This window comes from Pipistrellus hanaki, assembly GCF_964339955.1.
Source record: "Pipistrellus hanaki genome assembly, chromosome: 16".
NCBI lineage: Eukaryota > Metazoa > Chordata > Mammalia > Chiroptera > Vespertilionidae > Pipistrellus > Pipistrellus hanaki.
Window position 1 is genome coordinate 14,073,302 of NC_140518.1, and position 15,168 is coordinate 14,088,469.

Sequence of the window (15,168 nt, forward strand, 5' to 3'; positions counted from 1 at the left end):
ATGTAATCGTCACACCACCGTATGTGACATACACTATTATGCTCACTTCAGAAACAAGAAAACAAGGCACAGAGTAGTTGAATAGCTTGCTCAAGATCAGTGTTGGTGAATGATACAGATAGGTTTGAACTCAGTCTGACTTTCAACCTCAGTTGTAATCCCTATGCACTCTACCATAGAAGCCCATTACATTTCTAAGCCTTTGTGAGATGGTATTAGTGGCAGCTAAGCAGGAAGAAATATAGGGCTACGAACCCACCACAGCAGGCCTCCCCTACAGGAAGTCTCATGCTGAAAGATCCAAGAGGAAAAAGGTTATCTAGTTAGCAATATCAGGAGAAAATAAATCTAGTTCCTATAATACATCTGATTATAGGAGGATCACCTACATTCAAAATAAAGTCATTTCTAGAAGTGAGAACGACTTTCTAAGAAATATAAGGCACCAATGCCCTGGCCGGTTTGGCTCAGTGGAGATAGAGCATCAGCTTGTGGACCGAAGGGTCCCGGGTTTGATTCCAGTCCAGGGCACATGCCTGGATTGTGGGCTCGATCCCCATTACTTAAACTGTAAGCATCATGGAAAATTATTCAATATGTACTGCTAAATTTTAAAAGCTGGATACAAAATTTGTATATAAATTATAAATACAACCGTGTTAAAATACATAGGAAAAACATTTTTTTAAAATATATTTTATTGATTTTTTACAGAGAGGAAGGAGAGGGATAGAGAGTTAGAAACATTGATGAGAGAGAAACATCGACCAGCTGCCTCCCTACTGGGGATGTGCCCGCAACCAAGGTACATGCCCTTGACCGGAATCGAACCCGGGACCTTTCAGTCTGCAGACCGATGCTCTACCACTGAGCCAAACCGGTTTCGGCTCAAGAAAAACATTTTAATGGAAAACAAAAGTTATAGTGTGGTGAGACTATGGATAATTTCATGACATTATCCCCTAACTTCCTGTATTGTTAATATTATATTTCTATAAAAGTTTAATTTTCCTATAAATTAACCAAAGGCATATTGTATTTTAAAAAATCTAACAATACAAACTGTGAACTCAAGTCTCTGTCCAATGTCCAGTGAAAAACACTGCTTGAGCATATCAAATATAATGTACATCATACACCATATATACTATGTTATGGTGTATGTTATGTACAAATGGAATCATATCACATATCTGCCTATAACTTTTTTTTATTTCAATTGACATTCATCTCTTGCCTCAATTCCTGCAAAAACCTAGTAACTGGTTTTCCTGCTTCCACCCTTGCCCTTCTTCAGACTACTGGCAAAGTAGTCAACTGAATCAAGTAAAAAACAAGTTTAATTCATTCTTTTTAATAGTTGCATAGTATTCTGCTAATGAATAATACCATGATTTTTTGAAGCAATCCCCTATGATATTCTTTTATACTCCCAGCCAACAGTATTCTAGAGTCCCCCAAATGCTCATCAACAGTGGTTATTATTAACTGGTTCAACCTTTACCAATCTCATAAATGAGGAATGCCTCCCTGAAGTGTAATTTCAATTGACTTATTACAAGTGAAATGAAACATCTTTTTATTTCTTTTTTGTGTGTCGTTCAACAACACCATCTTTATTCAAAAATATAAATATCTACGAAACATTTCGGAATATGCTGCTGCCAACAAAGATAGCCTATACTTCTAAATAAAGTCCTAAATTAATATACACATTTAAGCTTTAACAATATAAGAATAAAAGGGGGGGAGGAGAAGAGTCTCTGAGGAGTATGACCTAAAGAAAAGGTCCTTTGAAAGTCTATGGATGCCCTAAGTAAAGTCTTTTTATTTCTTTATCAACCATTTGTTTTTGTGATCTGCTTTTTCATATGCTTTGCCCATTTCATACTGGCTTACTGGTGTTTTTATTGATTGTATAGAATTATGCATATAAAGGAAATTTACCTTCTATTTTGTGAGCTGCAACTTTTTCCACATTTTTCTTTTGTAATTTTTTTTTCAGTTCTAAAAGTTTTCATTTCTAAGGAGTAACATTAAATATTCCTCCTTTTTTTAGCTTCTGATTTTCATGTCCTGCTTAGACCTCCTCCACTCCAAGATTATTAAAAATATTCAAACATGCTTTCATCTAGTACTTTTAATCATCATATTTTTTATGCTTAAATTTGTGAATAACTATAAACCTCTTTTGGTGTAAGTAGTGCAGTAGGAGATTCAGCTCACTACTATCTACAAGGCTCTTAGGCCCCAGTCATCACTTACTAAGGTAGATCATTTCCTCACTGATTTGAAAGACTAGTTTTACCACGTACTAAATCCCCCTGTATAGTTGGTCTATTTTTGAACTCTGTTTCATTGATCTCTCTATTCCTGCATAAAGAAAAAAAATGTTTTAGTTTTATATTTTATAATATCTTTATATGTTTCAATATCTGAAGTGCTCGACTTTCTCTAATTAATAATAGAAATTTTATAATATAAAACAAAATTTATCTCCCCTCCAAGTGCAGACTCTCTCTCTGGGGTGTTTGAAAGAAAGCCCAGCTTTCCCAAGGAGAAACTTTTAAAACTGGTCCTGCAGCCCTAGCTGGTTTGTCTCAGTGGATAGAGCATCGGCCTGCGACTGAAGGGTCCCAGGTTCGATTCTGGTCAGGAGCATATGCTCCGGTTGTGGGCTCCAAACCCAGAGAGTGGGGTCAGCAGGAGGCAGCTGATTGATGATTCTCTCTCATCATTGATGTTTCTATCTTTCTCTCTATCTTCCTTCCTCTATGAAATCAATTTAAAAAAAAAAAAAAAAACTAAAAAAATAAAACTGATTCTGCAGAAAGAACTAAAGTGGCTCCGCTCAGAAGTGACAAATCTAAAGAAAAGTCACTGAATTAGATAGAGGATGGCAGAGACTCCTCCATCTCTCTCTACTCGGTCCTTCCACCCCCAGGCAACCTAGGCTCACCCGCCGGCGCCGGCCGCGTTTCCCAGCTCGGCCTCTAGGGGCCGCAGCCCGGCCCGAAAGCGGGTGCACCTGGACCCACCTACTGGCTCCGCCCGCAGCTGCCGCCTTCGTGGCGTCACTTCCTGTCCTGGCGGAAGTCCTCCCCCGGCTCACCGGGAAGTAGCTGAAGACTGGATGATGGCAGTTCTGGAGGCCTCCCTCCAGGGCAGCCGGGAGGCCGTGGTGCCCCCGCGGTAGACCGGAGCAGGGTGGCGGGCTCCGGACTCCGAGGTGAAGAGCGTCGAGGGCTGAGCCGCGACCCTAGAAGGGAGCCTGGGCCCCCTGACGGCGCCGGTCGCCTCCCCTCCCTGGCTGCTCTGTACACTGTTTTTGCCGGGGCTGCCCCGGAAGCAGGTTCACCTGCTATCGTACCGTCCCTAGAGAGAACGGCGCGGGCGGGATTTCCCCCCTTCAGTAGCCCCAAATCGGGGGTTCAAGGGCGCCGCTTCTCCCTAATATCGCCTCCTCTCCATCGCCGCAGGGATGGAGGGATCTAAGACGTCCAGCAGCACCATGCAGGTGAGCTTCGTGTGCCAGCGCTGCAGCCAGCCCCTAAAACTGGACACGAGCTTCAAGATCCTGGACCGTGTCACCATCCAGGAGCTCACAGGTCAGCGAGACCCTTGCAAAGAGGGGGGTCAAAATCGTTGAAAGTGGGCAGCTTTGGAGATGTAGGTCTTAAGATGTCTCTATCCGTGTAGTCTGCCGCAGGCTCCCGTGTAAACCTAGGAAAGTCACTTAATCTCTCTGGCTCCCTGTTTTCTTATCCGGAACATAAAGGCCTTCCGATTCAGTGCGCCTCGGAGAGCTTTCTATAGCAAGGAAACGTCCTTCGTTTTCTTACTCCTACTCTTTCAGAGGAAAGGAATGTGTATATGTAATAATGAAGGGCACATTTTGAGGACTTACCATGTACCAACTGCATTACATGCATTACTTAGTTCAGTTCCTGCAACAACCCTTAGGGATCATTTTACAAATGAGTTGAGGCTCTGAAAATTTCAGTGACTTACCCAGCGTTTAACAGCTAGTCAATGGAGGAACGATTCTAATAGACCCAGGAAGTGAGATGTCGTTTTTAAAAGAGAAAATTGAATAAAGTTAAAGTAAGCTCAAGGACCCTGGCCTGTGTGACGCTCTACGTACGGTTGAGCGTCATGAGGTCTTGGGGTTCGATTCCAGTCAGATGATGTCCCTCCCCCGTCAGTGTTTCTATCGTTCTAGCTCCCTTACTGTCTCTAAAAGTGAGTTAAAATAAAAAAACATTAAAAAATAAGCTCAAGGATATGGAGTCAGCCTGCTTGGATTTAAATCCTGGCTGTCTTTTAATATTTGGATGACTTTTTGCAAGTTACATCACCTCTCTAGGTCCTGGTTTCTTTATCAGGAAAACATAAAACAATCTCTTGGGAGGCTGATACACACGTTGAGTTGAGTATTCGTCTAATTGTCACTATACCTCCCTAGAATAAACTGCCTTTTGATGACAGGGACGAATTGAGTGAAATCGTAACGGACAGACAGTTTAAAAACAAAACAAAAAATAAGACATTCTCAAGGTTATTTTAAGAATCATCAGGGGGCAGCTCCTGCATTGAGCGTCTGCCCCTGGTGGTCAGTGCGCGGCATAGTGACCAATCATTCTGTTCAGTTGATTTGCATATTAGAGTTTTATTATATAGGACTAGAGGCCGGTGCATGAAATTCATACACGAGTCGGGTCCCTAAGCCTGGCCAGTGATCAGGGCTAATCAGGTTCCCCGCTGCCTCCTTTCCTCCCCACCCACCCCCAGTTCCCTATTCAGGGGGAAAGAAAAGGAGAGGGAGGTAGGAGGTTGGCTAGCTCACGACGAGAAAGCCAGCCTTTGGCCCCCCTGGGAAAGGGGCCCCATCCACTGCCACCCAACCCCAGCTCCCTGTTCCAGCCTGGGGAGGGACCCGAGGGGTTGGCCCACAGGCCCCATCAGCAGTGGGGGTCTGGGGGAAGCTCCTGCGTTGAGTGTATGCCCCCCGGTGGTCAGTGCACGTCATAGAACTGGTTGTACCGGCCATTCTGTCATAATGGTCACTTAGGATTTTATGTATATAGATTTTTTTTTTTTTTAGGGGAGAATATTTCCCCATTGATTTTCAGAGAATGGAAGGGGAAAAGAGGGGAGAGAGAGAGAAATATCAATGTAAGAGAGAGACATCAATTGGTTGCCTCCTGCTCACACCCCGACTGGGGCAGGGGATCAAGCCTGCCACCAAGTGCATGCCCTTGACCAACCCTTCAATCTGTGGGCTGGCGCTCTAACCATTGAGCACCAGCCAGGGTCCATATTATTTTGAAGTAAATCCCAAAGATAAGTACAGTTGATATTTTGTAACTATTTTTGAAAGATAAGGCATCTTTAAAAACATAACCATGATATCACTAGTGGTCCGGTGAGCGGATTCATGCACATTGAAAGGAAATTAATTAGAAGAAATCTTTTAATGTCATTATTCGCCCTTTCTCTATAATAGAAGTATCAACCAAATTCACCATCGACAATGACAGACCGAAACACACACCTGCTATTGGCGCCAGCAAGAGCTTTATATTCTATCACAAGTCACCTTAGCCTTTTATAGATATAGAATAAACTTGCTTAATTAGACCTGCTTTCTGATGTAGCTAAACTTTTCCCAGTCCAGTGAAGCACACCAACTTCTCTTTTATTTATTTATTTTTTTAAAATATATTTTTATTGATTTTGTACAGAGAGGAAGGGGGAGAGAGAGAGAGTTAGAAACATCGATGATAGAGTCACCGATCAGCTGCCTCTTGCACACCCCCCACTGGGGATATGCCTGCAACCAAGGTACATGCCCTTGACCGGAATCGAACCTGGGACCCTTCAGTCCCCAAGCCGACGCTCTATCCATTGAGCCAAACCGGTCTCGGCCCAACTTCTCTTTTAGGTAATTGTCAGCAACACAGCAGTAAATATCAGCCAAAGCAGATTATTATTGTAGATCACAGGGAGAACAAAGAGCAAAAGATTTAACTGCAGCCATGTTTGACTATATTCTGTGCAGTGAAAAAACCATGGCAGCACTAAGGACCGAGCCTTTTCAGTCAGGTCAAGATTTCTGAATCACTGTTTTCCGGTTAATGAAAAGAAAATAGGATTCCACCAAATCTCCTATTTACCTACTCCAGGACTCCTGTGAGGGTAAAATGAGATGAGGCATGGGAAAACTCTACACAGACATTTGGTTAAAGTGTGAAATGTTTGCACTATGAAGAAACTGCAAGGAGGCTAGTTGTCACTGGGGAGAGGAAGCCAGGTGTTGCTACTTATCATTACCTGGATAAGAGAAGGATACTTAGCATATTAGCCTTTTATATATATAGATTATTCTGGGAAAAAATTTAACTCCTTAATCTCATTTAATAGGGATAAAGATTCTTCTTTGTGTAAATGATACTTTAAGAAAAAGGTATAGGTGGGGGTGGTTATGAGTATAATTCCAATTCTTTTTCTATACTTTTTATCATTAATTCTCACCCAAGGATATTTTTTTCCAATTGATTTCCAGAGAGAGTGGAAGGCAGGGAGGGAGACAGAGAAACATCAGTGTGAGAGAGATAATCGATTGGTTGCCTCCTGGGACTGGGGATCGGATCTGCAACCCAGGTTCATGCCCTGATGTGCGTGCTGATGCTCTAACCACTGAGCGTGCCAGCCAGAGCTTTTTTCTATGCTTTTATACCCACTCCTTTGATAAGATTCTTTCTGACTCAATATTTTCTTTGCCCTTAGCTCCATTACTTGCCACAGCCCAGGTGAAATCAGGAGAGACCCAGGAGGAAGAGGGTAACTCAGGAGAGGTAGGAAACACTGGAATGCAAACCGGTTTCTGCAGGGTACTTGGTGCTTCTAGAGCCCACAGACTTTTGGGATCTGTGGTTAACCAGACATTCTACATGATCAAGCCACTGTGGATCATTGTACTGAGGTTACAGGGTTACTGAAAGAGTCATCCATTTAAAAACATGGAGAGAGGTTCTTCTTTATTTTATGCAGAATTATAAGCCATTATAGGTGAGAGATGGGATGACCTATATATCCAAAGTCATCTCAGGGCATCCTGGTTTACATCTGTTGTCCTAGCTAATTATTAAGATCCACTCCTCTCTATTCTCAAAAGTATCTTGGTTTGGGCAACCAATTATATGATTACCCTAGTCATGGGGGCATTGTCATTAGAGAACATGTCTTTTCTTTTGAGAACATGTCATTTTTAAACTGTGATCACTTCAGTGATCATTTTCATTGCCAAAGACAGATATAAGTTTTTGATCACATATAAATTACATCAATGTATTTAAAACATATAAATTACCTACTTTTTTCTCTGCTATGCCAAACTTCACTGTAGTCTGATCTGGCTTTTTCCTTGTGCCATGATATTTAGGGTATCTCACCCTTATCCCTGACTAGTAAATGTTGAGAAAATGCATATTTATTTATTTTTTTTATTATTTTTTTAAAATACATTTAATTGATTTTTTACAGAGAGGAAGAGAGAGGGATAGAGAGCTAGAGACATCGATAAGAGAGAATCATCGACCAGCTGCCTCCTGCACACCCTCTACTGGGGATGTGCCCGCAACCAATGTACATGCCCTTGACTGGAATCGAACCTGGGACCTTCAGTCCGCAGGCCAATGCTCTATCCACTGAGCCAAACCGGTTTCGGTGAGAAAATGCATATTTAATTATAATTGAATATAACATAGGGAATGCCATTCCCCATAAAAATATCAAATAGGACTTGGGGTGTGTCTTAGTATTTAAGGATTGGTTAGGTAATACCCGGTTAAGTCTCTGGTTTATTGTCTTGTGGTTGTAGATCAAGGGTAGAGCCGAATAGTTCTAAGCTGCCAAAATGCTAATGTCCTCTTATTTCGTTCCCAGGAGCCATTTATTGAAACTCGTCAGGATGGTGTCTCTCGCAGATTCATCCCCCCAGCCAGGTGCCTACTACTCTTCAGCCCCCTGCTCCTTGCCAAAGACTAGGAGAATTTTAATTTAACCCACAATTGAGGCCTGGAGCCAGGTGATAGAGATGTATTATCACCCAGCCTTTTGGCTCCTCCAAAAAAGATGCATTCCCTTATACTTGGCCCATCACCTTCCAATACTAATTGAGTTTTTCCTGTAGCCATTTACACATGGAAAGAGACAATAGCTCTCATGATAAAGAAATGAGAAAAGTCAATAATAAATGAGATGGGCTCTTAAAAAGTTTAAGATTAGCTGATGTTAGATATTCAGGTTCTTAATTGTTGATGCATGTGAAGGTGGCTGTCGAGGGGAGTAATATTAAAAAACAAATGGTCTTTCCAGATTCTCCTTCCTTTTCTATTATACACACACATATCAGTTTTTAATGCCCCCTCTCCCTCCTTAGTCTGTCCAGCCAACCTTCATACTGAGTGCCTCTGTGGAAGACCAGCATGGCCTTCCCTTGGGAGAGAGGTACCCTTGGGAGGTCAGTCGGGCTAGGAGTGGGTATGCACCTTGAGGCCCCTCAGCTGATGCTTGAGAGTCTCTGCCACTGGCACCACAGTAGGTGGAGGAGGCCTCTCTGCTCCCTCATGTGCCCATGGGCGGGGGGCTGTCTGCAGGATGATGTCTACAGAAAGTGCCAACAGCTTCACTCTGATTGGGGAGGCATCTGATGGCGGAACCATGGAGAACCTCAGCCGAAGACTGAAGGCAAGTAGGCCTCATTCTAGCATCAAGCAGCGAGCATGGCTGGTAGAGGGGGTTGTGTGGGCAGGTAGCATGGGGCAGGCCCTACCCTGACTCTCCCTTACTTCCAGGTCACTGGGGACCTTTTTGACATCATGTCAGGCCAAACAGATGTGGATCACCCACTGTGTGAGGAATGCACAGATACTCTTTTAGACCAGCTGGACACTCAGCTCAACGTCACTGAAAATGAGTGTCAGAACTACAAGTGAGTGCCTCCAGGGCAAGGGCCTGGAAACTGACATTTGGGTCTTAGAGCCGACACTGCTCCAAGACTGCCTAGTTCTTACCCAAGAGCTATGCTCAGCTCAGGTAAACAGAATAACAGGTTCCTTCTGCAAGCATACTCTGTCCTTGGCAGGCGCTGTTTGGAGATCTTAGAGCAAATGAATGAGGATGACAGTGAACAGCTACAGGTGGAGCTAAAGGAGCTGGCATTAGAGGAGGAGAGGCTGATTCAGGAGCTGGAAGATGTGGAAAAGAACCGTAAATTAGTGGCAGAAAATCTCGAAAAGGTCCAGGCTGAAGCTGAGAGACTGGATCAGGAGGAGGCTCAGTAAGTGATCACCCTGTTCTTCTAATTTCCTGCCCTGAAAGTTCCAGGAGGGGAAATGGCTTCCAGCTGAATGTGTCTGATTAGTTTATAAGCTGCGTTCAGCTGTCATTCTGCAGCCTGTCTGCTCTGGATCTGGCATATTGTTGCCAGGTCCTGTTTCTAGAGATCTGTATGAAGAGTTATGTATGTAGGGTCAGCATGACTAAATAAAAAAAGCATGTTGATTAAATAGAGAGTGGAGAGCCAAGGCTGTAGTCACAGCTCTGTGCCGTAGGGAATGGGGATCATTTGCACCCGGCATTCTGCTCAGGAGCATATTGGCCCACATTCATTCCTTCTCAGCTCAAAAATTTCATTGGTGCTCTCAACCTGAGAGAACCCTCTGTCTATTGGAGGAGACATAGTGTCCACATTAACTGAAACGGGAAGTGAAGGACAGAACAAAAAGTTAATTTTTCACAGAGCAGTGTAACAAGTTTCATTGGAAATGGTGTTTACTGTTTATAAAGGACAATAAGAATGTAGAGGTGAAGTAATATGAGTTCAATTATGGCCAAGCCATGAAGAAGCCAGTCTTGACATATTTCACCTTGACTCTGGGAAAGGTCAGACATCCAAGAGGTGTTAGGCCTGGTTTGGAAGAGTCCTTTCTTCCTCCCCTTTTTGCATTTGGGCAGCTGGAATTGGAGACATTCCTGTCCCTCCCAGGCAAGACAGCTGGGGCAGGTATGTTCCTTTGAGTGGGATCTGTGACAAATCTAAATGATGCTGTAACTAGATGTAACCATAATCACAAAAAGAAATCCTTAAGGAGGGTGATAACAGAGAAATTTTAGCCCCCAAACTAACAGCCTTCAATGGCCACTTTGGCTGCTCACAGGTATCAGAGGGAATACAGTGAGTTTAAACGACAACAGCTGGAACTGGATGATGAGCTGAAGAGTGTAGAAAACCAGATGCGTTATGCCCAGGTGCAGCTGGACAAGCTGAAGAAAACCAACGTCTTTAATGCAACCTTCCACATTTGGTAATGGGGCTGGAGGGTGAGGAGTGTCTGGAAAGCACCGCGTTTCTGGACCTTAGCTGTTGGCTTCTAAGCTGTTGGCCTCTAAGCCAGGGTGCCCACCTCCCACAAAATAGGGCTGTATATCATTTTTATCCCATCTAGGTTTTTTTCATTCCTTGTGATGGGGTAGGCACCATCAGGGGATTGGAATTCTAGAGCGTGCCGCCATCCACTCTTCCAAGGAAAGGGACAGATCTGAGCCCTCCAGCCACATGAAATGCTGGTCCTCAGCCTAGAGCTGATTTCTTACCTTTAGGGTCATTCGTGTATTGATTTACTTGATGTTTTATCCATTTAACTAGTATCTATTGAGCATCTACTGTGTGGTAGGCACTATTCTAAGCACTAGGATGGCAACAGCAAACAATATGCATTCTACCTTCTGGTTGTTTATAATCTAGTGGAAGAGATGAATAAGTAATAGGCACTTGTAAGACAGGTTGGTAATGGTTAACCTCGGGTGCTGTGGGACCACGTAAGGGCACTTTACCCACAGTGAGCAGGCCACGTGGAAAGTTTCCCTCAGAGGAGGTTGATGTTTAAGCTGAGATGTGAATAGAAGTCTGCAGCGGAGGGGGTTGTTCCTGTCAGAGAGAACATCGTGTGCAAAGAAACAGAAAAGTGGGAGTGGTGAATTCAGAGAACTGAAAGGAGCTTATGTGACTAGAGAGTAAAGGGGAGAATGACAGGATATGAAACTGGAGAGTTACCAGTTCCTAAAGTACCTTGAAGGTATCATGAAGGGTTTGGACTTTATCCAAAGGAAGTGGGAGCCCAGCTGGTGTAGCTCAGTGGTTGAGCATCAACCTTGAACCAGGAGGTCACGTTTCGATTCCTGGTCAGGTCACATGCCTGGGTTGCGGGAGGTGTGTAGAAGCCAGCCGATCATAATTCTCTCTCATCATTGATGTTTCTGTCTGTCTCTCCCTCTCCCTTCCTCTCTGAAATCAATTATATATATATATATATATATATATATATATATATATATATATATATATATATATTTTATTTTTTTAATTTTTTTTATTTTTAAAAAAAAGGCAGCGGGAGGCATTGCAGCATTTGAGGCAGGCAAGTGATATAATTACATTTACATTTCTGTTAACTTTACCTGCAATGTGAGAAATGACTTGAAGAGGGTACTATTTTTGATAAGGAATCTTGTTAGTAGGAATCTAGAAAAAGAAAGTAATGGCATTGAGTTTGGAGAGAAGTGGGCAGATTGAAGAGATTTAGGAAGTAAAATCAACAGAGTTTGATGCTTTCTTAAGGGAGAGAGCTGAGAGAGCGTTCAAGGATAATGCCCCAATTTCTGCTTTGGCATCTGAGCAGCAGGTGGAAAGATGACTCACATTTTATTTTATTATTTTTTAAAATATATTTTATTGATTTTTTACAGAGAGGAAAGGAGAGGGATAGAGAACTAGAAACATCGATGAGAGAGAAACATCGACCAGCTGCCTCCTGCACATCCCCTAGTGGGTATGTGCCCACAACCAAGGTACATGCCCTTGACCGGAATCGAACCTGGGACCTTTCAGTCCGCAGGCTGATGCTTTATCCACTGAGCCAAACCGGTTTCAGCAGCATTTTAGACATGTATTTAAAGTACCAAGAAGAACTTGGCTATATGAATCTGAAGATAAAGGAGATTTATGTTAGGTTTTAGGTAAGAGCAGGAATTCTTAGAAGTTGCTAAGTTTTAAGTTCTCCCTGTATTTTTCCTGTCCTTTTGCTTTCTTCTATAGGCATAGTGGACAGTTTGGCACAATTAATAACTTCAGGCTGGGTCGCCTGCCCAGTGTTCCTGTGGAATGGAATGAGATTAATGCTGCTTGGGGCCAGACAGTGTTGCTGCTCCATGCCCTGGCCAATAAGATGGGTCTGAAATTCCAGAGGTAAGATATGTAGCCCTTTCTTGGGGTATGGTATGTCTTTGATATTTGTATCTCCACACTGGTACTGCTGTCCTCTATGGCAGGAACCCTTATCCCAATAGCCTGGGAGTTTTCTGTCTGTGTCTGGTTTTCCGCTCACCATAAGGATCTTTCTGCAGTCCTCAAGCTGCAGTGTCCCCAGCCCACCAGTATCTCCAGAACTTTAGTGTTCCTCAAGCTATTTCCAGTTTTGTTTTTTTGGGTTTTTGTTTTTAAATCTAAACCAAAACATATGTTCATTCACGAAGGCCCCCCCCCCCCCCCCCCCCGCAGATGATTATATATATAATTTGTTCAGTAAGCAAAATCTTAAACATGGAGCCTATAGGGAGGTGAGAGAGAGGGTGGAAATAATAAAACAGGTAGGATAAAGTCTGAAAATCATTGGATTCTAACATCCCAATAATCACTTTTGGAGGAACCCTCTATCCATCTCTGTATGCATCTCCTTTTTAGGTATCGGCTTGTCCCCTATGGAAACCATTCGTACCTGGAGTCTCTGACAGACAAATCTAAGGTACTCTGGGAAGCTCCATTTTCACTGGAATACAGAATTTTTATACCTCCTAAAAAAAACACACAAAAGTTTATTCTTCATAATGACATTATTCAGTTTCCTTCCTGTACACATATCTCATGAAGAGCTAATGTCTTGTCCAGTTCAGGATTAGCTCTTTGAGGCCTAGAGAGAAAATGAGTTTTTTTTACAGTCTGTTGAGAAGGGATATGGGCAGATCAGAGGACAATGTGTGCTCTAGGGTGGGGGAGGTATCACCGTGAGGTAGATGTTTAATACATTTCCATTGATGATAGAGAAGTTCTAGGTGCATTGTTATTTTCCCAGGGTTACTGTTCTCAGTGGAACACAGAAAGAACATGACGTGAGAGATTGGTAGGGTTGGGAACAATCTCTGATCGCCTGTCCTGGTGCCACACCCATACCAGTTCTCTCTCCTTGGGCAGGAGCTGCCGTTATACTGTTCGGGGGGGTTGCGGTTTTTCTGGGACAACAAGTTTGATCATGCAATGGTGGCTTTCCTGGACTGTGTGCAGCAGTTCAAAGAAGAGGTTGAGAAAGGCGAGACACGATTTTGTCTTCCTTACAGGTCAGTATCCCCCAATGCCGAGTGGATCAAGAGTAGGACCAAATTGAGTAGAATTTGAAGGGATACTAAGAATGGAGGCAAAACATAGTATGAATGATGGGAAAGCAGAAATGGTACAAAATCACCTGACACTGATGGGCAAAGAGTAATCTAACGCTGCAAGTAAGACAGAATGTGACCACCTGACTCCTGGAGATAAAGAATGCTGTCTTAGGTAGTTTGGGGGATTTTCTTGCTATAAAGCTCATGTCCAGTCTCCAATTTCAGGAATGTTTTTCCTTAAGGCCCTAGAAATACTCAGGAATGCTCCCTATGGGCAAACTGTAGGAGCCCGGTGATCGAGACCTTAGTTCAAGACAGTAAAGCTGAGCTGCTTCTGTCACCCCAAAACAAAGCGTTTCTTTTCTTCTGCTCCCTTCCCTCCCGTGAGTTCAGGGATGCCTAGGAAAACAGTGAGGAGTACTGTAACCCTCACTTTCCCTCCGCTCCAGGCTTGTCATCTGTTTGGGTGTGTGTCCTGTCCCTGTACTCCAGATGACAATGAGGCTCTTGTGACAGCCTCCTTGACTTTTGGCTTTCAAGTAAATCCAAAATACACTACCGTTTCTTGCCAAGTTCTTTCATAGATAAAATGACGTGAATGGTCCCATGATTGAGTCCCTGCCCATTTGCCTGAACTGACTTAAATCAGATCTCAGTTCCTAATGAGCTCTGCTGTGCTCATCTGCAGGATGGATGTGGAAAAAGGCAAGATTGAAGACACAGGCGGCAGCGGCGGCTCCTATTCCATCAAAACCCAGTTTAACTCTGAGGAACAGTGGACAAAAGCTCTCAAGTTCATGCTGACGAATCTTAAGTGGGGTCTTGCTTGGGTGTCCTCACAGTTTTATAATAAATGACTTTCTGTTTTCCTTAGCGGGATGTTTGCCTTAAAGGCTTTAAATTTTGTTTTGTTTGAAAAGTTTTAAGTTAAGTTTGGGTACTATTAAACACACGTTTACAATACCAAAAAAAGAAAAAAATCTACAAAAGCCACTTTATTGTAAAATATCACATGGCAAATAGTTCCCAGAGCTACCAGCCTTGTTATAGTTTTAACTCTTCACCCCAAGCCTTCCTTTCCCTCTCCCCTTAAAATAGCTAATTTAAATTTGCTTCTGTTTTTGTTTGTAACTGAGTTGAATTGAGATTGATATGTTTTCACTGTAATTTATCTCTTTCAACTTCCTGCACTTAACAATATTAAATAGAAACGTTTGTCTCCACTGAGACGATGAGATGTATGAGACGCACAGTTTTGGATAATGTGAGAAAATGACATATAAGTAAGCTTTGGTCACCGTGTGATGTGATCAGAAGCTTGAAATTTAACACTTCTCACTTGGTTCTAGTACTGAATGCCTGTCTGCTCTGTGTTAGAGATACGAAATGGTGTTTGATACTCCTAAAGACGTTATGGAGAGAATTATTTGTAATAAAAGATTTGCTGCAGTCTGATAACTGCCCATGGATTTTTCTTTAAAATAGAGTTAGTTTGTATTCTGGGAGAATTGAGTTCAAGTGAAGGTATGTGGAAATTCTGTAGAAACATGTCTAGAGATGGGTTAGTGTTACTTTTTAAGAAGGCTAGTGAAAATAGCTATAAAGAAAACCCTATTTTTTTTTTTTAGTATATATCTTAACAGAACAGATATTAAACTTGAAGGAGAAATA

The 15,168-nt window shown here is 42.7% G+C and overlaps 1 protein-coding gene across 1 annotated transcript; it reads left to right on the top strand.

Moving 5' to 3' along the window:
• Window positions 1–3,077: 3,077 nt before the first annotated feature.
• BECN1 (beclin 1) lies at window positions 3,078–14,955 on the top strand. The gene is made up of 12 exons (XM_084864058.1): window positions 3,078–3,229; window positions 3,480–3,608; window positions 6,790–6,857; window positions 7,948–8,006; window positions 8,661–8,751; window positions 8,859–8,995; window positions 9,149–9,343; window positions 10,224–10,370; window positions 12,161–12,310; window positions 12,806–12,866; window positions 13,313–13,455; window positions 14,186–14,955. The coding sequence occupies exons 2-12, from the start codon at window positions 3,482–3,484 to the stop codon at window positions 14,352–14,354; spliced, it is 1,347 nt and encodes a 448-aa protein (XP_084720184.1). The 5' UTR covers window positions 3,078–3,229; window positions 3,480–3,481; the 3' UTR covers window positions 14,355–14,955.
• Window positions 14,956–15,168: the final 213 nt, after the last annotated feature.